The sequence below is a fragment of the Chiloscyllium plagiosum genome, unplaced genomic scaffold (assembly GCF_037043375.1).
Source record: "Chiloscyllium plagiosum isolate Xiang-an unplaced genomic scaffold, Cpla_swu_hap1 HiC_scaffold_31, whole genome shotgun sequence".
Lineage (NCBI taxonomy): Eukaryota > Metazoa > Chordata > Chondrichthyes > Orectolobiformes > Hemiscylliidae > Chiloscyllium > Chiloscyllium plagiosum.
Genome location: NW_028270169.1, coordinates 11,948,944 through 11,972,865, shown reverse-complemented (window position 1 = coordinate 11,972,865; position 23,922 = coordinate 11,948,944). Strand labels below are relative to the sequence as shown.

Below are 23,922 nucleotides of genomic sequence, written 5' to 3'. Positions count from 1 at the left end.
TGAGTGTGTTGGAGTGTGTGTGAGAGAGTACGTTGGAGTGTGTGAGAGAGAGTGTGTTGGAGTGTGTGTGAGAGAGTGAGAGTGTATTGGAGTGTGTGAGTGAGTGTTGGACAGTATGGGAGAGAGTGTGTTGGAGTGTGTGTGAGAGAGTGAGAGTGTATTGGAGTGTGTGAGAGAGTGTTGGACAGTATGGGAGAGTGTGTTGGAGTGTGTGTGAGAGAGTGTGTTCGAGTGTGTGAGAGAGAGTGTTGGAGTGTGTGTGAGAGATTGTGTTAGAGTGTGTGAGAGAGAGTGAGTGTGTGTTAGAGTGTGTGTGAGAGAGTGTTTGAGTGTGTGTGAGAGTGTGTTAGAGTGTGTGAGAGAGAGTGAGAGTATGTTTGTTTTAGTGTGTGTGTGTGTGTGTGTGTATCTCACTCCAGCTGTCCGACCTTTGGTTGTGGAGTTATTGGAATAGGCTGCCATTGTTCATCGGTAAACCTGATGGGAAAATCAATTCTTGACTGATCCAGATATCCACCTTTTTCAAGAGCTCTAGTTCAGTGCAAAATAACTTCACAAGTGCGAGGTTAGCAACGCTGTTCCTCACCCACCCCTCACACAGGGGTCACCCCTTTATGATGGAGATGAGGAGAAATTTAATCCCTTGGGGGGGTGGAGGGGGGGGGAGGAGGAGCTGATGATTCTGTGGAAATCTTTACCACACAGGACTGTCAAAGTTGGGTTGTATAGATTTTTAATCAGGAAGGGGATCGAGGCTTATGGGGAAAGGGCAGGAACATGATGTTGAGGTTATCAGATCAGCCACGATCTCATTGAATGGTGGAGCACACTCGATGGGCTGAATGGCCTGCTTCTGTTCTGACATCATATGGTCTGCAATACTATCTTGTGGAAAATTTCAAATTCTCAAACTGCTTGGATTCTGTTTTGAATTTAATGTTTTAATTGCTGGATTAATTTGGTGATTTCCTTTACAAATGGACAAGGGACCCTAAGTCCCATTGCCCCATCCTACAACATCTCTATCAAATCCCCTCTTAAACTCCACCAGCTTAAAGGTGCTGGTCAGAAGGACTCGCATTACCTCCCCAGGTTGGGAGGTGCAGTTTCCTGCACCGAATGTAAGTAAAGAGGATGATGTTCTGGCTGTACTGCGAGATCACGTTGGCCCACGCAGACCCTCTGAAACAGAAAAGCAAGGGTATAAACATCACCGCATCCTCACACAAAGCTCCCAACCAGCGCCTGTCCATTTCGACTGTGACCATGCACCGTGGCACTCACACATTTAGCCTACCACCCAGTTTTGGAATATTGCATACAATTCTGGTCTCCTTCCTATCGGAAAGATGTTGTGAAGCTTGAAAGGGTTCAGAAAAGATTTATAAGGATGTTGCCAGGGTTGGAGGATCTGAGCTAAAGGGAGAGGCTGAACAGGCTGGGGCTGTTTTCCCTGGAGTGTTGAAGGCTGAGGGGTGACCTGATAGAGGTTTATAAAATCATGAGGGGCATGGATAGGGTAAATAGGCAAGGTTTTTTCCCTGGGGTGGGGATGTCCAGAACTAGAGGGCATAGGTTTAGGGTGAGAGGGGAGGATATAAAAGGGATCAAAGGGGCAACCTTTTCACATTGAGGGTGGCGCGTGCATATGGAATGAGCTGCCAGAGGATGTGGTGGAGGCTGGTACAATTGCAACATTTAAAAGGCAACTGGATGGGTATATGAATAGGAAGGGTTTAGAGGGATATGGGCCGGGTGCTGGCAGGTGGGACTAGATTAGTTTTGGATATCTGGTCAGTATGGACGGGTTGGAGCGAAGGGTCTGTTTCTGTGCTGTACAGCTCTATGACTCTATAACATTGCTGCCGCTCTGGCAATACAGATAGCTTTGTCCTGGCAGTGCCCTCTCTAGGGCAGTAGGTGTTGACCCCAGGAAGCACTCCATTGTGAGCAGCTTTGGATCTAAGGCACTTTCATCCAGAGGCTGGTCATCCAGGGGCAGAAGCGAATGGCAGTGTTGGGGGTGGGGTCACAGCACTTGGGGGGAATGGAATGGGGAGGGTGATGGATTGGGGTCAGCTTGACGACTCACCGATTTCCAGTGGCTCACTCCAGTCCCTCCCCGTGATTTGCAAACAAACTATATCTTTAGATTAGATTTGGTTAGATTACTTACAGTGTGGAAACAGGCCCTTCGGCCCAACAAGTACACACCGACCCACCGAAGCGCAACCTACCCATACCCCTACATTTACCCCTTACCTAACACTACGGGCAATTTAGCATGGCCAATTCACCTGACCTGCACATCTTTGGACTGTGGGAGGAAACCGGAGCACCCGGAGGAAACCCACGCAGACACGGGGAGAACGTGCAATCTCCACACAGTCGGTTGCCTGAGGCGGGAATTGAACCCGGGTCTCTGGCGCTGTGAGGCAGCAGTGCTAACTGCTGTGCCACCGTGCCGCCCACCAAAGCCCACTGTTTCCAAAGCAAACAGTGTCTGCCACTGAAGTACTGTGAGCTAACAGCTGTTCCAGCAAAGTGCTATACTGTAAATAGCTGAATCAGAGACAGGCCCTCAGCCACAAACATGTCAGAGCTGTCAACTCTATCATGTTGGCCTGGAGTTCCCAGAAATCGAGGATTCACCTCCAGGGTACAGCCACACGGAAATAATTCAGAGGAGCTTGACAAGGCTGGGTCACTAAGTACATTCAAGGCTGGGGTCGAGGGAATTTTAATCAGTTAGCCAATCAAGGATTAAGGAGGAACAAGGCCGGGAATTGAGGATTATCAGATCAGCTCTGACTTTGTTGAATGTTGGGACAGCCTCTTTGCGCTCCTCTGGGCTCTGGTCTTGTCAGGTGTTAGTACAGCTGTGGGGTCAATTTGACTGGATGATCTTTTATTCTCTCATGGGCGTTCGCTGGGCCAGCATTTACTGCAGGTTCCTAGTTCCCCTTGAGAAGGTGGTGGTGAGCTGCCTTCTAGAACAGTGTCCTTAGGGAGGGAGTTCCAGGATTTTGATGCACACTGGCTGAGGTTACTATGAAGAACTCTCCTGCTCAACCTCTCCCCTTGCCTGAGGCATGGTGACCCTCAGGTTAAACCACCACCTGTCGATCTCTCTATCTCTAATGAGAGCGCGGCCCTTTAGTTCTCTGGGATTATGGTGACTTGACCTGGAATAGTTGTCATCTTACTCATTGCCTTTGGATGCTGCTATTTCTTTAATAGATTTGATTAGATTCCCTACAGTATAGAAACAGGCTCTTCGGCCTAACAAGTCCACACTGAACCTCCGAAGAGTAACCCACCCAGACCAATTCCCCTACCTTATATTTACCCCTGACTAATGCACCTAACAATGTGGGCAATTTAGCTTGGCCAATTCACCTAACCTGCACATCTTTGGATTGTGGGAGGAAACCCACGCAGACGCAGGAAGAATGTATAAACTCCACACAGACAGTTGCCTGAGGCTGGGATCGAACCCAGGTCCCTGGCGCCGTGAGGCAGCAGTGCTAACCACTGAGCCACCGAGCCACCCTTGTTACGGAATACATTGGAACGGAATAAAGAAGGGTTTTTGGTTCATCCAATCAGGTTTCAATGGTTGCGTTTATTTCCCAGTGGGACACTGGGCGGCACACATGATGGGCAACCAGGAATATATCCAATCAGAGTGAGCAAGCTCAATTTGGGTTAAAGTTGTGTCCAAAGGTCAAGTTGGATGGTAACTGGTGGACAGTTAATGATCTAAAACATTAACTCTGTTAACAGATGCTACCCATCCTGCTGAGTGTACCCTGCATCTTCTGTTTTTATTTCCAAAAGCAATTGCTTTACTCCAAAGACGGGTGCCGGGAATACGGGGATAGTTATTGGGATCACATTACTGAACGGTATATTCCAGATAGGATTATGTTGGGTGGGCCGAAGGACCTGGCATGATCTGGGCTGTGAGAATACACGAATACCAGCAATGAGTGCCCCTCCTTGGAAAAAGCAAGCAGTACTCACGCCACTCCAAGTTTCAACACGATCAGGAAAATATAGTTTACCAGGGCACTCAGAACGTTAGCCACCAGTCCAGTGAATACCTGTGGCATAGTTATACCCTGCAGAAGGGGCATCAGACAAAGGACTGTCAGCTTTCAGTGGAGTATAACAAGGATCTATAACAGTCTCCAACACACTCGGGTACCTGCAATGACAAACCCTCTAGCTGACAAGACTGAGTCACTGCTGTCTCTCCCTGACAGTGATACCTCTGTTTCTCATTGTGGGAGAGGATGGGACGGCGAAAGAGAGAAAGAGAGAGAGAGAGAGAAAACGAATAAAATGGAGAGAGGAGAGGAGTTTGACAGTGAGGAGTTTGAGAGAGAAAGGTGACGGAAAGCGAGAGAAGGGGAGTGACGGAGAGCAGGTGAGAGAGAAGGATAAGGGAGGGAAAAAGAGAGAGATAAGGGAGGGAAAGGAGAGTGAGAGTGTGTGGGACAGAACAGGGGAGAGGAAGGGGGACCAGACGAGGGATTAAGGAGTGGGAAAAGAAAGAGAGGATTAGACTGATGAGAAAAAGAGAGGAGGAGATGAGAGTGAGAGAGATGGGAGGCGGGGGGAGCAACAGAAGGGAAAGGAAGTGTGCACGAATGTGTAATAGCAAGAGATTTCACTCATTTCACCCTAACCTGTTTCCCCAGTTGATTCACTCGTAATTCATATTTCTATTTTAAAATGCACCGACAAACACCAAAAGAATAAATAGCTACTGCTAAAATTCGCAATATCCCATGATTTCCCAAACTCTGGGTTAGTACCTGATTCTGTAAGTATCGCACTTGGAGCTGGTATAGGAAAACAGCCTGTGGGGGCAGGAAAGAGAGAGTGGTGAACATACATGGAGTCAAAACGTCACCCACAACACACACCAGGGTGGGAGAACATGAGAGAATATAACAAAGAGGGAAATTATATAGAGAGGAACAGAGTGTGGTAGACAGTAGAATAGAGGAAGAGAAAGATGTGATGCGATTTTTGCTTCTAGTTTCCAACACAGGCAGTATTTGTGTTGTTCCTTATAACATAAGGAACTGGGAGCGAATGTTGTGCTATTGAAGAATCTAACAGATGTTTATTACATCTGGGTATTATATACAGATATCATATTCTCAGGCACTTCAGTCAATAGGTTACAAGAGAGGAGTGTGCATCTAACGGCATATCATGCTTCATGTGATCACAGGGTAAGATGGAGTATGAGATTGTCACACCCTCAGGTATAAAGTGATGATATCATGAACATGTCTCGTAAATATGTGAGACGTAACACAAGGGGGGAAGAGAGAGAGGGAGAGTGAGTAAAGGAGGATTTGAAAGCTAAGACAAGTGAGGAGAAGCAGTCCGATGGAAGAAAAGAAAAGCAAGTAAGAGAATGTGGAGTGATGGAAAATAAGCCCTCTCCCTCCCTCCCCTTTCATCCCCCTTTTTCTCTCTTTAATCCCCACTCTACATTTGACCACCCTGTGCGTGTGATGGGCATTTCAGCTCAATGTCTCAAAGTTATACTGAGAGTCCCAGTGCCAGGTGGATGCTTTGGTACCGAGGGAGTGCTGCACTGTCATGGATACCAAACCCAATTCACAGTGAGCTAGACATTAAAGGCCCTGCCTCTCAATCTGCAAAAAGAATGAAAAGGCCTCAGCTTCCTGGTCAACAACTGCCTTCAAACTTTTATCAACCATCCAGCATGTTGTTATTTATAGGACAGTGTTTATTGATCTTCCACAATGTAGGGATTCATTTATTGGTAACCAGAGATTTCAAGGTTAGGAACAAAGGATGCAGAGATGCATGAGGAGAACTTTCATTCAGCCTGTAAGACCATCAGAAGCAGATTTAATGATAATTTCTAAATTGAAAGGGAGAACATTTCAGGATAATGGGGAAAGAGCGGGGCGGGGGGGGGGGCGCGGGTATGGTGCGCATTGCATAGCTCTTTCAAAAAGCTAGTATAAATATGATGGTCTGAATGGCCCCTTTTGCCACATTGTCCCTTAAAAATGGTAACACATAGGTGGTGAATGCAAATGATTCAACGGGAAACCCTTCAGGACATTCTGGGACTTTTTTTCACAAATTAGAAGGCAAATGCCTTTGATTGGACATTGGCATTGCACAGCACGTCACTGCCATCTGCTGGTGAGCACCGGCACTGGACAGAGGAAATGAGCACAGCCTTTCAATCTGTCAAAGCACATAGCCTGAGCAAACCCAGGTGAAATCTACTGGGAGAAGACAGGAGATATTAGCAAACATCCATCTCATACTCTTCACTGAGCACTGTCACCCTGAACACAACACCTTGATTTGTCCTAATATCAAACCTGAACTCAGTGGCTAGGGGATGTAAGCTGTGTTGAGGAAGGAGTGGTTCAGTGCTCATTGACAATAGCACCCGTCACCGAATTCAACAACCACAATAACTCACAAGGAGGAGGATGTACCCTGTAATGCTACATGGTGGAGTTCATACTCACAGGAAGAGCAGGGATAAATATCTTCACATAAAGCCCGCATAACCTGGAAGAGAGGTTTCCACATCAGTCCACAACAGCAGAGAGTTAATGCCCCCTAGGACACCCCTGAATTTGCAGAAAACCTCGAACAGTGTCCCACAAACAGCTCAAGAAATTGTGGCGCAGGTCAATTCAGCTACAAAACCACACGGTCCCTGGGATTTTCAAGTTGCCACGCCAGCACGCTTGTCAAAACCAACAAAAAGTTCATGTTCATTGCAACCTCACTATGTACCTGCGCCCCCCCCAACCCCATCCCCACCCCACCCCAACTCCGGCCAAGGTCAATTGGAAACTTCCTGAATTTCCTCTCTCGGAAAATCAAAAGGGTAAAGCTCAATATTGTTTGTGTCCCAAAATAATAGATTGGAGACAAATGTAATTCACTGCTCTTTTTGGTTGCATTTAATATTTCATGAAACCCATCAAAACACACCTTATTCTTTGTCAATGTACATTAGCTTTAGGGAAAGCTGCATGTGGAGAGGACCTGATAGGTCCTTCTGAAAGGGCTGATGGGAAGGAGATCCATTGAGGCCTGATTACTAGGCCCACCAGCCTGAGGCCTATCTGAAAATGGGCCTCAGGCTTTTCTGTCACCTGAGTGGTTCTGGTGAGGACCCAGTACCCACTGAGAGTGGAGCACCTCATCATTTTATTTATGTTTCCTTCCACAAGATGTTGGCAAAGGCCAGCTCTATCATCTGATGCTAATTGCCCTTGAACTGAGTGGCTTGCTTAGCCATTTCAGAGGACAGTTGAGAGTTCTGACTTCAATATGGAGTTAGATATCATTCTTAGAGCTAAAAGGAATGGGGAGAAAGTGGGTACTGGATTGGATGATCAGCCACGATCTTATGGAATGGCTGAGCAAGGTCGAATGGCCTACTCCTCCCATTTTCCTGTGTTTCTAAGAGCCAACAACATTGTTGTGGGTCTGGAGTCACATGTAGGCCAAACCAGGTAAAGACAGCAGATTACCTTCCTGAAGGGACATTGGTGGACCAGAATTTTCTCTGACAATCCACAAGAGGTTCATGGTCACCATTACTAAAACTGGCTTTACAATCCAGATCTTATTAACCAAACTCAAACTCCAATGACTCCACACTGGGATTTGAACCCACACCCCAATGGATCTCCAGATTTCTAATCCACTAACATTACCTGTGGGCATCCAACCCCTTGGTCAGCAGACACGTGGAGGTGAAAGACACTGTCCCTCAACTTGTTTGAAGAGGGCAATAAAACCTGAGTTGACAGTGTGTTGCTGGAAAAGCACAGCAGGTCAGGCAGCGTCCGATATCAGGGAAATCGACATTTCGGGCATTTGCCTTTCGTCAGGGCTTCATTTCCTGATGAAGGGCTTTTGCCCAAAACATCGATTTTCCTGCCCCTCAGATGCTGCCTGACCTGCTGTGCTTTTCCAGCAACATACTCTCAACTCTGATCTCCAGCATCTGCAGACCTCACTATCTCCTGCATTAAAACCTGAGTCAGTAACAGGCTATGGAAGTCCTGTGCTATCAAGATAGGAGCTCCAATTCGACCCAGAGGCTGTATGTTCATACAGTGAATTTAAAAAGACCGACCAACATTGATCGCCTCCAATAGTTCCTTTCAGGGACATTTGATGAAGCAGCAACCAGAAAATACCAAGCAATGCAAGTGCGATCAAAATGAATCACAACTCATGAACCTGCCTGTGATACACACCAGAGATCAGCTAGCATAGGAACAGGCCATTCAGCCTTTCAGGTCTTCAGGCACCATGTGCAGTCAGTGTGTGATTTCCTTCCTTTGCTAAAGTCACCACAAAGTGTGAAGGACACCACCGAAAGACCCACTGACCCTGGACACCACCCACAGACCATGGACACCACCCAGAGACACTGGACACCGCCCACCAACCATGGACACAACACACAGACACTGGTCACCGCCCACCGACCATGGACACCACCCACAGACACTGGACACCGCCCACCAACCATGGACACAACACACAGACACTGGACACCGCCCACAGACCATGGACACCGCCCACCGACCATGGACACCACCAACAGACACTGGACACCACCCACCGACCATGGACACCACCCACAGACACTGGACACCGCCCACAGACCATGGACACCGCCCACAGACCATGGACACCACTCACAGACACTGGACACCACCCACTGACACTGGACACCACCCACCAACCATGGACACCACCCACAGACCATGGACACCACCCACAGACCATGGACACCGCCCACAGACCATGGACACCACCCACAGACTCTGGACACCGCCCACAGACACTGGACACCGCCCACAGACCATGGACACCGCCCACAGACCATGGACACCACCCACAGACACTGGACACCGCCCACAGACCCATGGACACCACCCACAGACACTGGACACCGCCCACAGACACTGGACACCGCCCACAGACACTGGACACCGCCCACAGACACTGGACACCGCCCACAGACACTGGACACCACCCACAGACACTGGACAACACCCATAGACCATGGACACCACACACCGACCATGGACACCACCCACAGACCATGGACACCACCCACAGACCATGTACACTACCCACCGATCATGGACACCACCCACAGACACTGGACACTACCCACAGACCATGGACACCACCCACAGACCCTGGACACCACACACAGACCCTGGACACCACCCACAGACACTGGACACTACCCACAGACCATGGACACCACCCACAGACTATGGACACCACCCACAGACACTGGACACCACCCACAGACCCATGGACACCACCCACAGACACTGGACACCGCCCACAGACACTGGACACCGCCCACAGACACTGGACACCACCCACAGACACTGGACAACACCCATAGACCATGGACACCACACACTGACGATGGACACCACCCACCGATCATGGACACCACCCACAGACACTGGACACTACCCACAGACCATGGACACCACCCACAGACCCTGGACACCACACACAGACCCCGGACACCACCCACAGACACTGGACACTACCCACAGACCATGGACACCACCCACAGACCATGGACACCACCCACAGACACTGGACACTACCCACAGACCATGGACACCACCCACAGACCATGGACACTACACACAGACACTGGACACCACCCACAGACACTGGACACCATCCACAGACACTGGACACCACTCACAGACCATGGACACCACCCACCGATCATGGATACCACCCACCGATCATGGACACCGCCCACAGACCATGGACACCACTCACAGACACTGGACACCGCCCACAGACCCATGGACACCACCCACAGACACTGGACACCGCCCACAGACACTGGACACCACCCACAGACACTGGACAACACCCATAGACCATGGACACCACACACCGACCATGAACACCACCCACAGACCATGGACACCACCCACAGACCATGTACACTACCCACCGATCATGGACACCACCCACAGACACTGGACACTACCCACAGACCATGGACACCACCCTAGGACCCTGGACACCACACACAGACCCTGGACACCACCCACAGACACTGGACACTACCCACAGACCATGGACACCACCCACAGACCATGGACACCACCCACAGACACTGGACACTACCCACAGACCATGGACACCACCCACAGACCATGGACACTACACACAGACACTGGACACCACCCACAGACACTGGACACCATCCACAGACACTGGACACCACTCACAGACCATGGACACCACCCACCGATCATGGATACCACCCACCGATCATGGACACCACCCACAGACCATGGACACCAACCACAGACCATGGACACCAACCACAGACTCTGGACACCACCTACAGACACTGGACACTACCCACAGACCATGGACACCACCCACAGACCATGAACACTACCCACAGACCATGGACACCACCCACAGACCATGGACACCACCCACAGACACTGGACACCACCCACCGACCATGGGCACCACCCACAGAACATGGACACCACCCACAGAACATGGACACCACCCACAGACCATGGACACCACCAACGTCCATGGACACCACCCACAGACACTGGACACCACCCACCGACCATGGGCACCACCCACAGAACATGGACACCACCCACAGACCCTGGACATCACCCACAGACCTTGGACACCGCCCACAGACCCTGGCAACCAACCACACGCCATGGACACCACCCACCGACCATGGACACCACCCACAGACACTGGACACCAACCAGAGACCATGGACACCGCCCACAGACCATGGACACCGCCCACAGACCCTGGACACCGCCCACAGACCCTGGACACTGCCCACAGACCCTGGACACCACTCACAGACCCTGGACACCAACCACAGGCCATGTACACTACCCATCGACCATGGACACCACCCACAAACCATGTACACCACCCATCGACCATGGACACCACCCACCGACCATGGACACCACCCACAGACCATGGACGCCACCCACAGACACGGGACACCGCCCATAGAACATGGATATGACCCACAGACCCTGGACACCACTCACAGACCATAGACACCACTCACAGACCATAGACACCACTCACAGACCATTGACACCACTCACAGACCATGGACACTAACCACAGACCATGGACACCAACCACAGACACTGGACACCACCTACAGTCCCTGGGCACCACCCACTGACCATAGACACCACCCACAGACCCTGGACAGCGCCCACAGACCCTGGACAGCTCCCACAGACCCTGGACACCCACCCACCGACCATAGACACCACCCACTGACCCTGGACACCACCCACAGACACTGGACACCACCCACTGACCACGGAGACGAACCAGAGACCATGGACACTACCCACAAACCATGGACATCACCCACAGACCCTAGACAGCTCCCACCGACCATGGACACCACCCACAGACCATGGTCACCACCCACTGACCATGGACATCACCCACAGACACTGGACACTACCCACAGACCCTGGACACCACTCACAGACCATTGATACCACCCACAGACCATGGACACCGCCCACAGACCCTGGACACTGCCCACAGACCTTGGACACCGCCCACAGACCCTGGCAACCAACCACACGCCACGAACATCACCCACCGACCATGGACACCACCCACAGACACTGGACACTAACCAGAGACCATGGACACCGCCCACAGACCCTGGACACTGCCCACAGACCCTGGACACTGCCCACAGACCCTGGACACCACTCACAGACCCTGGACACCAACCACAGGCCATGTACACCACCCATCGACCATGGACACCACCCACAGACCATGTACACCACCCATCGACCATGGACACCACCCACCGACCATGGACACCACCCACCGACCATGGACACCACCCACAGACACTGGACACCACCCACTGACCATGGACGAAACCTACAGACCATAGAAACCACCCACAGACCCTTGATGCCACCCACAGAACCTAGACACCACCCACAGACCATAGACACCACCGACCGACCAAGGTCACCACCCACAGAACCTGGACACCACCCACAGACCATGGACACCACCGACCGCCCATGGACATCACCGACCAACCATGGACACCACCCACAGACACTGGACACCACCCACAGACCATGGACACCCCCCACAGACCCTGGACACCACACACATACCCTGGACATCACCCATTGACACTGGACACCACCCACTGACCATAGAAACCACCCACAGACCATAGACACCACCGACCGACCATGGACACCACCCAGAGACCCTGGACACCACCCACAGACCCTGGACACCACCCACAGACCCTGGACATCACCGACCGACCACGGACGAAACCCATAGACCATGGACACCATCCACAGACCATGGACACCACCCAATGACCATGGACGAAACCCACAGACCATAGAAACCACCCACAGATCCTGGATGCCACCCACAGACCATGGACACCACCCACAGACCATGGCCACCAGTCACCGACCATAGACACCACCGACCGACCATAGACACCGCCCACAGACCCTGGACACCACCCACAGACCATAGACACCACCGACCGACCATGGACACCACCCACAGACCATAGACACCACCCACAGACCATAGACACCACCCACAGTCCCTGGATGCCACCCACAGACCCTGGACACAACCCACTGACCATGGACACCACCCACAGACCCTGGACATCACCCATTGACACTGGACACCACCCACAGACCATAGACACCACCGACCAACCATGGACACCACTCACAGACCATAGACACCACCCACAGACCATAGACACCACCCACAGTCCCTGGATGCCACCCACAGTCCCTGGATGCCACCCACAGACCCTGGACACAACCCACTGACCATGGACACCACCCACAGACCATGGACACCACCCACAGACCCTGGACATCACCCATTGACACTGGACACCACCCACAGACCATAGACACCACCGACCAACCATGGACACCACCCACAGACCATAGACACCACCCACAGACCATAGACATCACCCACTGACCCTGGATGCCATCCACAGACCCTGGACACCAACCACCGACCATGGTCACCACCCACCAACCCCTGGACAATACCCACAGATCCTGGCACCACCCACTGACCACGGACGAAACCCACAATACCTGGACACCACCCACAGACCATGGACACCACCACAGACCCTGGACACCACCGACCGACCATAGACACCACCCACAGACCCTGGACGCCACCCACAGACCATGGACACCCCCCACAGACCATGGACACCCCCGACAGACCCTGGACACCGCACACAGACCATGGACACCACCCACTGACCATGAACACCACCCACCGACCATGGACATCACCCACAGACCCTGGATGCCACCCACAGACCCTGGACACCACATACAGACCATAGACACCACCCACAGACCCTGGATTTCACCCACAGACCCTGGACATCACCCATTGACACTAGACACCACCCACAGACCCTGGACACCACACACAGACCCTGGACATCACCCATTGACGCTAGACACCACCCACAGACCATAGAAACCATCCACAGACCATAGACACCACCGACCGACCATGACACCACCGACAGACCATAGACACCACCGACAGACCCTGGACACCACCCACAGACCCTGGACACCACCCACAGACCCTGGACACCACCCACTGAACATGGACACCACCCACTGACCAGAGAAACCACCCACAGACCATAGACACCACCGACCGACCATGGACACCACCCACAGACCCCGGACACCACCCACAGACACTGGACATCACCCACAGACACTGGACACCACCCACAGACCATAGACACCATTCATAGAACAGTGAAGGATCCCCAGTGACCCTCAATGTAACTTAATCACTGTTTCATTCCTTAAATGGAAACACCTTTAGCAATAACTCTTATTTTAGAACTGAGTAAGGCACCTGACCTGGCCACCTCGGGGTGCTGTTTGGTAGCCAACAGGATTTTTTCCGTGTTGATGAAGAGAGCCCAGCAGGGGCAGCAGAAGATGATGAGAATAAGGATACCTCTCTGGAGAATGACCCCAATCTGCTTCAGTTTCTTGCTGCCATAAGTCTGAAATGAGATTCAAATTGTCCTGCTCAGTGACACAAATTGGAAAGCATTCACTCGAAATAAGAGCAGCAGGACGCCATTTGGTCCCTCGAGCCTGTTCCACGTTCTTGGCTGACCCTCTACCTCAACCTCACCTTCCCGCATGCTTCCTATTCCATAGACCCCAAAATTCGGTCTCTCTCAGTCCTGAATATATTCATCCGCTGAGCATCATAGATTTGTGGAATCCCTACAGTGTGGAAGCAGGCCATTTGACCCATTGAGTCCACACTGACCCTCTGAAGAGCATCCCAGCCAGACCCAATCCCTGTAATCCTGCATTTCGCATGGTGAATCCACCTAGCCTGCTCATGCCTGGACACGAGGGGCAATTTGCCACAGCCAGTCCAAATAACCCGCACATCTTTGGACTGTGGGAGGAAACCAGAGCAACCAGAGGAAACCCACACAGACATGGGGAGAATGTGCAAACTCCACACAGACCCATAAGCCTGTGGATGGAATTCAACCCACATCCCTGGCGCTGTGAGGCAGCAGTGCTAACCACTGAGCCACCATGCCACTCAATCATGGCCCTCAGGGATAGAAAGTTCCGGAAAGATTCTACCATATAATAACTGCCCAAGCAGTTTGTATTAACAGCCAAAAACACAGGTCGCTGGGATTTGTGATCTAGAGTCACGTGATTGTGTCACTCTCTCACTGAAATGAAGGGAGAGCATTAAGGTTCAAGTGTATATGGGCAGCTTGGGACAAAGCGGGCCTTTCAATCTCAACAGTTCCAGGATGCAGGATGTTCCACATTAATCGCCTGGGAGCCATGGGCACTCCCTACTGCAATGGTGTCACGAGATTGTGGTCAGAATAATGAAGGGGCCTGTGTGAAACAGACCTGGGGTCAATGTGCTCCTGACCGTCTCTGTAGGCCTAATGTAAGTCACACGTTTGCAATCTGTAAGTAGTTACAGTAATGCAATAAACCTCATGTTGAGAATTGATTTAAAAAAGATACAGATTTGTTGAAACTTCTCATGCTGTTCTCATCTCGACAATTCACAAGAATGCCAACTTAAAAGGAAAAACCAACATTTAGACTAAACGAGAGTAGGGTTCTAATTGGTTGGCAAGCCAATTCTGTGTGGTAGAGACAATGCCATAGAGTCTACTGGACTGAGTTCACTTACTAACCAACCAGCACTCTCCTGTAATATGAGATAAATGTTAGTTTTCCCTATGAATTGGTATTCCTTGTGCATTGCCCTGGTGACTGTAACAGGAACAGTTTTGACAAAATGTGTAATTTCTCCGCAGTATTCAAGTGGTGTACAAGGTCAGAGGTCACACAGCACCAGGTTATAGTCCAACAGGTTTATTTAAAATCACAAGCTTTCATAGCACTGCCCCTTTGTCACCTGATGAGAAATAAACTTGTTGGGCTATAACCTGGTGTCGTGTGACTTCTGACCTTGTCCAACCTGACACCTCCACATCATGTACCAGCAAACCATTAAACATTATACTGCTCACTCAACAAGGCTCATCTCGTTAGGTCAGAGAGGGGGATACCCTAGACTACAACAGGTCAACTTGGGCCTGAAGGAACCCCTTTAATGAAAGGTTTTCTCTGTTTACCAAATGGCACCCGTTTCTTAGATTGACTCCAGTGACTGGCCCTGACAGCTGAGAGCCCCCGCTGTTCAGGAAGGAGCCTCTGTACAAGGGAAAGAATTCACAGCCACATATCCGTTTGTCCCCCACCCCAAAAGACAGTATCCCCACTCTACTGTTTTTGTTTACTTGCTAAACCCTTATCTTTCAAAGCAACACGGAGCCTATCCCCAGCTCCTGGTCAGAGGTTATTGGTTTGTGGGTAACAGTGGCTGACTGTTTACTGCGTGTACTGTCCAGGCGACTCCTGACAAGAGAGGTTTACCTGTGATATCAGAGTGTCACATGCCATTGACAGACCCGTGCCCACAGCCACACCAGTCACGCTGATCACCTTTGGGAAGTTGGGTGGGGTGGGGTGGGGTGGGGTGGGGGGGGAGAATGCGGGAGAGAACAATGAGAAGAGAAACAAAGCATTAAAAGTGATCACAGCAATCGGTCCACCCACCTCCCCACCCATTCTCGGTAGGTTGTCGATGTCTGAGCAGTCAGTGCCCGCCCTTGAACAGGCCATTGTGATTCTTGAGCCACTCCTTGATGGAAGGATTTCACTTCAGGCCAACTGAGCCCCAAACATGTCGAAACCCCAATACGGCGATGTCCTTGATTAGTGCAATTCCAGATAAAGTGGCTTTGGACCCAAATCCGAACAGCAGAGACCTCTCTCAGGAAACTAGTTTTCCAAGTACTCTTGTTGAACTGGTTTATCCCCATGTGTTCATTGTCCCAATTAATGTAAAGTACCCACCGATGTTGCGAGTGACACAGCACCCAATTCATATTTGCCGAGGTGTCCACTGAACGCAGAGCTGATAAAGTTCAGGCTGTAAATCATCACCTGCGACAGGATCTATTCAAACAAAACCAACATCAAGTTCAGCTGGGAGATCCAAAAAGAGGTAACAGAAGATAGGGATCCTCTAGCCTCAGTGAGCCCTGTCATCAATGGAAAAGTAACCCCACTGAAACTCAGCGGCCGGCATTCGAGCCAAGATTGTTGCAGCCATAGCACAATACACATGGGCCAATATCAAACAGGCACTCTGCCTCTTCACCGAACCGTCACGCCATCCCCTTCACCGAACTGTCACCCACTCCATTCAATGAACCGTCATCCTCTTCCTACACTGAACCCTCACCCCCTCCCCATCACAGAACCATCACCCCCACCCCTTCACCGAACCGTCACCCACTCACATTCACCAAACCGTCACCCTCTCACATTCACCAAACCGTCACCCTCTCACATTCACCAAGCCATCACCCCTACCCCTTCACCGAACCATCACCCCGTCCCCTTCACCGAATTGTCACCCCCTCACATTCACCAAACCTTCACCACCACCCATTCGCTGAATCGTCACCTCCTCATATTCACCGAACTGTCACCCTCTCCCCTTCACTGAACCATCACCCTCTCCCCTTCACCAAACCGTCACCCCCACCCATTCGCCGAATCGTCACCCCGTCCTCTTCACTGAACCATCACCCCGTCCCCTTCACCGAACCTTCACCCTCTTTCCTTCACCAAACCATACCCCCCACCCCTTCACCGAACCATCACCCTCTCCCGTTCACCGAACCGCCACCCTCTCCCGTTCACCAAACCGTCACCCTCTCCCGTTCACCAAACCATCACCTTCTCCTGTTCACCAAACCGTCACCCTCTCCCATCCACCGAACAGTCACCCTCTTCCATTTACCGAACCGTCACCCTCTCCCATTCACCGAACCGTCACCCCCTCACATTCACCAAACCGTCACCCTCTCCCATTCACCAAATCGTAACCCTCTCCCATTCACCAAACCGTCACCCTCTCCCGTTCACTGAACTTCCACACCTTCATTGATTAATTTCCCTTTTTTACCCCATTCCCAATCCTATAGCTCTACAGGATCTCCATGTTCCTCCAACTCTGGCCTCCTGTCCAAACTCCACTGCACTCGGCCCACCATTGGTGACTTCTCTTTCAATAATTTCCTCCCAGGCTGTGGAATTCCTTTCCCCACTCACTTCAACCCCTTTCTCCTCCTGAAGACCCTCCTTTAAACCAGTCAGCCATTTTAGAAATGGTCCTGTAATTTTCCTTCTCTGACGAAGTATCAATTGTTGGGATGGCGTAGGTGCTATATAAATGCCGGTTCTCGTAAACAAGGGTAAACAGGGATGATGAATGTTGTGCACCGATGCTGTTTGGATGAGAGGTATACAGAGTAGCCTGGGGATGAGGGTGGTCAAAATACCTCACAGGTATATCAGGGCACTTGGCACACTACGCCACCCTGTGGGACGTGGAAGAAAAGGATGTGTTTATTCATGAGTTTCAGGGACTCATAATATTTTGAGGCCAGGTGATGTTCAGCCAAGTCTATAGAACATAGAACATAGAACAGTACAGCACAGAACAGGTCCTTCAGCCCACGATGTTGTGCCGACCGTTGATCCTCATGTATGCACCCTCAAATTTCTGAGACCATATGCATGTCCAGCAGTCTCTCAAATGTCCCCAATGACCTGGCTTCCACAACTGCTGCTGGCAACGCATTCCATGCTCTCACAACTCCCTGTATCATTACAGTTTGGCAATGCCCTAGTGGTATTATCACTGGACTATTAATCCAGAAACCCAGGTAACACTCTGTGGACCTGGGTTCAAATCCTGCCATGGTAGATGGTGTACTTTGAATCCAATTTTTTAAAATTCTGTTTAATAATGACCATAAATCAATGGCTAGAAAGCCCATCTGATCCACTATTCTCCTTTCGGGAAGGAATCTGCCATCTTTACCTGGTCTGGCCTACATGTGACTCCAGACCCACTTAACTGGGCAAGCGAACCAATCAATGCTGCCCTTGCCAGTGACACCCTCACCCCATGAATGAAATTTAAAAAAAAAAACAATAAAACAGACAACTTTGAACTCAGCAAGACCTTGCAATGCCAGAATCATTTGCCAGTAACTGGACCTCTATAAACTTTCCCCGGGTGACAACACAAATGTTGAAGGATTTTGAGAATTCCTCTCTCCCTCACACCCCAAGGCGTTGCTGAGAGGGATGATGTGAACCTACAGTCACCCAGAGCTCACCTGCTCTCCAAGCTGGGACAGGGGGAGGGTAGATATCGATTTTGTCAAGTGGTGCACTTACCAATGGTCCAGCCAACAGAAATAGCTGCCTCACCTCCTTCCAGGCTACAACCGAGAGGCACTGCAGAAAGCTCCCAGGGTGAATCTGGATCCGGGAGGTGGGCCCTGCTTCTGATTCCTGCTCCTGGTCACCCATTTCAGACTGGGAAGGTTTTCTCCAACGGCAGAGACACTCCAAGATCAGACCAGCTCCTTCCTTAGAGCACCACCACCTAGACTGTGACAGCTGTGGGGGGTGGGGGCGGGAAGAGTGGCAAGTGGGAAGAGGGTGGTAACTGGATGTGGAGGCGGTTGTGAGGCTGGGTGGGCGGATGGGACAGATGTTATCGGAGACACCACTAGGCGTGGATAAAGGGGAGGGCGGTTGGAACTGAGATAGAGGATTTTACAACTAGCTAGACCGAAGAAAGGCACAAATTTGTCTCTCAACTTTCACACACTCTTGACCTCGCTGTGATTTCCAAGACGACATTCCACTTATCCGTCCAAATCTCTCCGATGATCCCAGCTGCCCATTATTACCCCATTGGTTCGATCATGGGCCAGGTTCCATATCCAGAGAGGAGACAGAGAGAGTAAGCATAACATCAGAATGCTGACAACTAAAGGACTAGAGACGAGAAGCTTGCTGGTAATTTAATCAGACTTTTGTTTTCCCTTGGACGCGTTCGACGAAACAGATATTAGATTCCTCAGATTCCAACAATTAGTTGTGGTGTGAGAGAGAAGTACTCTTTTCTTTTAACTAGATCAGTTCCTGGATCGAGAGAGTTATCCTGACAAAGAGACCAATTCTATTGGGCCTACAAACGGTATTATAATCGTACTGGACCATAGTCCCAGTCTCTCATTATGGAGGGAGAGACAGACAGACAGAGTGAGAGCGAGGCAATTGGTCTCACTCAGGGTCATCGTGCCTCAGGTGAGGGGAACCCTCAATTGGTATGGGGATTGAACCCACACTCTTCATATTATTCGACACCACAAACCAGCCACCCAGCCAACTGACCCCCTATCGGGCCTATAAATATTTTCTAATCCACCTGATCGGAGATGTTATCACACACCTCTGTAAGAGGTAGGACTTGAACATGGGCCTCCTAGCTCAGAGGTAAGGGCACTGTCACTACACCACAAGGGCCCCTCACTGACATTTTCTCTGATGTTTACAAGAATGAGATGTTGACTCGGCGGAGAGTTTGACGGGATGTTTGCAGAGAGGCCATTTTCCCATGGATTGGGAGGTGAGAACCAAGGAGCTGAACAGAGGAGAGACACCATCACTCATGCAGTTCCTGTTTACTGAAATTCCTAATCTCAAAGGGTTGTGAATACTCAGTCAGCAAGTACACACCATGCTAAGATTGATAGCTACTTAGGCAAATTGCTGGATTGAGTTTGGAAAGTGAGGTCAAATATCCTATTGAACAGTGGACTATCAGGTAGGCGATGGCCCAGTGGTATTATCGCTGGACTGTTAACCCAGCGATAACAGTCCGGTAATCCAAATCCTGCCTTGGCTGATGGTGGAATTTGAATTCAATGAATATCTGGAATTAAGAGTCTAATGATGACCAAAGCTGATTGTTGGGGGGAACCCCATCTGGGTCACTAATGTCCTTCAGGGAAGGAAACTGCCATCCTTAGCTGGTTTGGCCTACATTGACTCCAGACCCACAGCAACGAAATGGTCTAACAAGCCACTCAGTTCAAAGGGACTTTACGATTAGCCTGACCAGAAACACCCATATCCCATGAAAGAACAAAATAAAGGAGGGAAATATATGCGGTGGCGGGGAGATAATGCATCAAAGACGCAGAACAAAAATGTCATCCTCTGAACACAGAAGGTTTATGGATTTCTTGGGTAAATAAAATTCTGGTATACAAAAGATCAGCATTACATTAGCGTCAGGCTGAACAAGCATGATGCTGTTTCTGGATCAGTGGTGCTGGAAGAGCACAGCAGTTCAGGCAGCATCCAAGGAGCAGCGAAATTGACGTTTCGGGCAAAAGCCCTTCATCAGGAATAAAGGCAGAGAGCCTGAAGCGTGAAGAGATAAGCTAGAGGAGGGTGGGGGTGGGGAGAGAGTAGCATAGAGTACAATGGGTGAGTGGGGGAGGGGATGAAGGTGATAGGTCAGGGAGGAGAGGGTGGAGTGGATAGGTGGAAAAGGAGATAGGCAGGTAGGACAAGTCCGGACAAGTCATGGGGACAGTGCTGAGCTGAAAGTTTGAAACTAGGAGGAGGTGGGGGAAGGGGAAATGAGGAAACTGTTGAAGTCCACATTGATGCCCTGGGGTTGAAGTGTTCCAAGGCGGAAGATGAGGCGTTCTTCCTCCAGGCGTCTGGTGGTGAGGGAGCGGCGGTGAAGGAGGCCCAGGACCTCCATGTCTTCGGCAGAGTGGGAGGCGGAGTTGAAATGTTGGGCCACGGGGCGGTGTGGTTGATTGGTGCAGGTGTCCCGGAGATGTTCCCTAAAGCGCTCTGCTAGGAGGCGCCCAGTCTCCCCAATGTAGAGGAGACCGCATCGGGAGCAACAGATACAATAAATAATATTAGTGGATGTGCAAGTAAAACTTTGATGGATGTGGAAGGCTCCTTTAGGGCCTTGGATAGAGGTGAGGGAGGAGGTGTGGGCACAGGTTTTACAGTTCCTGCGGTGGCAGGGGAAAGTGCCAGGATGGGAGGGTGGGTTGTAGGGGGGCGTGGACCTGACCAGGTAGTCACGGAGGGAACGGTCTTTGCGGAAGGTGGAAAGGAATGGGGAGGGAAATATTTCCCTGGTGGTGGGGTCTTTTTGGAGGTGGCAGAAATGTCGGCGGATGATTTGGTTTATGCGAAGGTTGGTAGGGTGGAAGGTGAGTACCAGGGGCGTTCTGTCCTTGTTACGGTTGGAGGGGTGAGGTCTGAGGGCGGAGGTGGGGGATGTTGACGAGATGCGTTGGAGGGCATCTTTAACCATGTGGGAAAGGAAATTGCGGTCTCTAAAGAAGGAGGCCATCTGGTGTGCTCTGTAGTGGACCCACTCTGTACTACATCCTCAGAATTCATACTCTCAACAAACTGTATTTCAATTCCATCTCAAACATCAAAAACTGTAAGTACAACAAACTTTTATCTACCCACCTCCACAACCAGCGCTCCTCAAACATTCCAGAAGATTCCCCTGGCCTCGGAATCTATTCCGCCATTAGCCATGCGGCTGATGCAGCTTCCACCCCCACGCTGATTGATGATGTCACTTCTGCCCCCATCATGGCCACTCCCACAACCACTTCCACCCCTCACAATTCCTCATGCATCACACGTGACATCACTTCCGCCCTTCACATCATCGCTGATGCCACATGCTCAGTGACTTCCGCCACCCCTACTGCCATGGTCATCACCACTTCTGCCCCCACCAGCGCCAATCACCTGCACTCTGCTGACATGCCCCCCACAGACCCCACTGTCACTATCCCCACCCCCCAGAATCTCGAGGGGAACACTACCCCTGCTCATGACTCCATCCCCATTCCCCCCACCATCACACCCACTCCAGTTACAGGTTCCGCCCCCACTCCCAGCTCCACACCCACTCCAGATTCCAGCTCACAGCCCTGCCGAGTTTTCACCATCCCCCCCAGACGTCCCCCTCACTGAGGACGAACGATCAGTCCTCAGCAAAGGACTCACCTTCATCCCCCTCCATCCACGCATCAATGAATTTAATACACGCTGTGACGTCGAACAATTCTTCCGTCGCCTCCGCCTCCGAGCTTACTTTCACAATGAGGACTCCCGCCCACCTTCCGAGGACCCCTTCGCCCACCTCCAACACACTGCATCCCCCTGGACACCCCGCGCTGGCCTATTACCTGCTCTCGACCTCTTCATTTCCAACTGCCACCAGGACATTAACCGCCCCAACCTGTCTACCCCCCTCCCCCACTCCAACCTCTCACCCTCACAACGCGCAGCCCTCCAATCCCTCTGCTCCTATCCTGACCTCACCATCCAGCCAGCAGATAAAGGGGGCGCACTGACCTCTACACCGCTGAAGCCAAACGTCAACTCGAGGACACCTCTTCCTACTGCCCCCTCGACCATGACCCCACCCCCCATCACCAAACCATCATCTCCCAGACCATACAGAACATCATCACCTCAGGAAATCTCCCACCCACAGCTTCCAACCTCATAGTCCAGGAACCCCGCACTGCGCGGTTCTACCTCCTTCCCAAGATCCACAAGCCTGACCACCCTGGCCAACCCATTGTCTCAGCATGCTCCTGCCCCACTGAACTCATCTCTACCTACCTCGACACTGTCCTATCCCCCCTAGTCCAGGAACTCCCCACATACATTCGAGACACCACCCACGCCCTCCACCTCCTCCAAGACTTCCGTTTCCCCGGCCCCCAACGCCTCATCTTCACCATGGATATCCAATCCCTCTACACCTCCATCCGCCATGACCAGGGCCTCCAATCCCTCCGTTTTTTTCCTCTCCAGACGTCCCCAACAGTACCCTTCCACCGACACTCTCATTCGTTTGGCCGAACTGGTCCTCACCCTTAACAATTTCTCCTTTGAATCCTCCCACTTCCTCCAGACCAAAGGGCTAGCCATGGGCACACGTATGGGCCCCAGCTACGCCTGTCTATTTGTTGGCTACGTAGAGCAGTTGATCTTCTGTAATTACACCGGCACCACTCCCCACCTCTTCCTCCGCTACATTGATGACTGCATTGGCACCACCTCGTGCTCCCGCGAGGAGGTTGAGCAATTCATCAACTTCACCAACACATTCCACCCTGACCTTAAATTTACCTGGACCATCTCTGACACCTCCCTCCCCTTCCTGGACCTCTCCATCTCCATTAATGACGACCGACTTGACACT

The 23,922-nt window shown here is 51.2% G+C and overlaps 1 protein-coding gene across 1 annotated transcript in view; it reads right to left on the bottom strand.

Moving 5' to 3' along the window:
* LOC122546838 (multidrug and toxin extrusion protein 1-like) overlaps positions 1 to 19,537 on the bottom strand; it is a 222,860-nt gene extending 203,323 nt beyond the window's left edge. The window contains exons 1-8 of the mRNA XM_087977051.1: positions 19,032 to 19,537; positions 16,629 to 16,730; positions 16,146 to 16,214; positions 14,064 to 14,212; positions 6,543 to 6,585; positions 4,824 to 4,868; positions 4,027 to 4,124; positions 1,085 to 1,182 (exon numbers count right to left, since the gene is read on the bottom strand). Of these exons, the coding sequence (XP_087833177.1) occupies positions 1,085 to 1,182; positions 4,027 to 4,124; positions 4,824 to 4,868; positions 6,543 to 6,585; positions 14,064 to 14,212; positions 16,146 to 16,214; positions 16,629 to 16,730; positions 19,032 to 19,166 (739 nt within the window). The 5' untranslated portion in view covers positions 19,167 to 19,537. The remainder of the gene's footprint in view (positions 1 to 1,084; positions 1,183 to 4,026; positions 4,125 to 4,823; positions 4,869 to 6,542; positions 6,586 to 14,063; positions 14,213 to 16,145; positions 16,215 to 16,628; positions 16,731 to 19,031) is intronic.
* Positions 19,538 to 23,922: the final 4,385 nt, after the last annotated feature.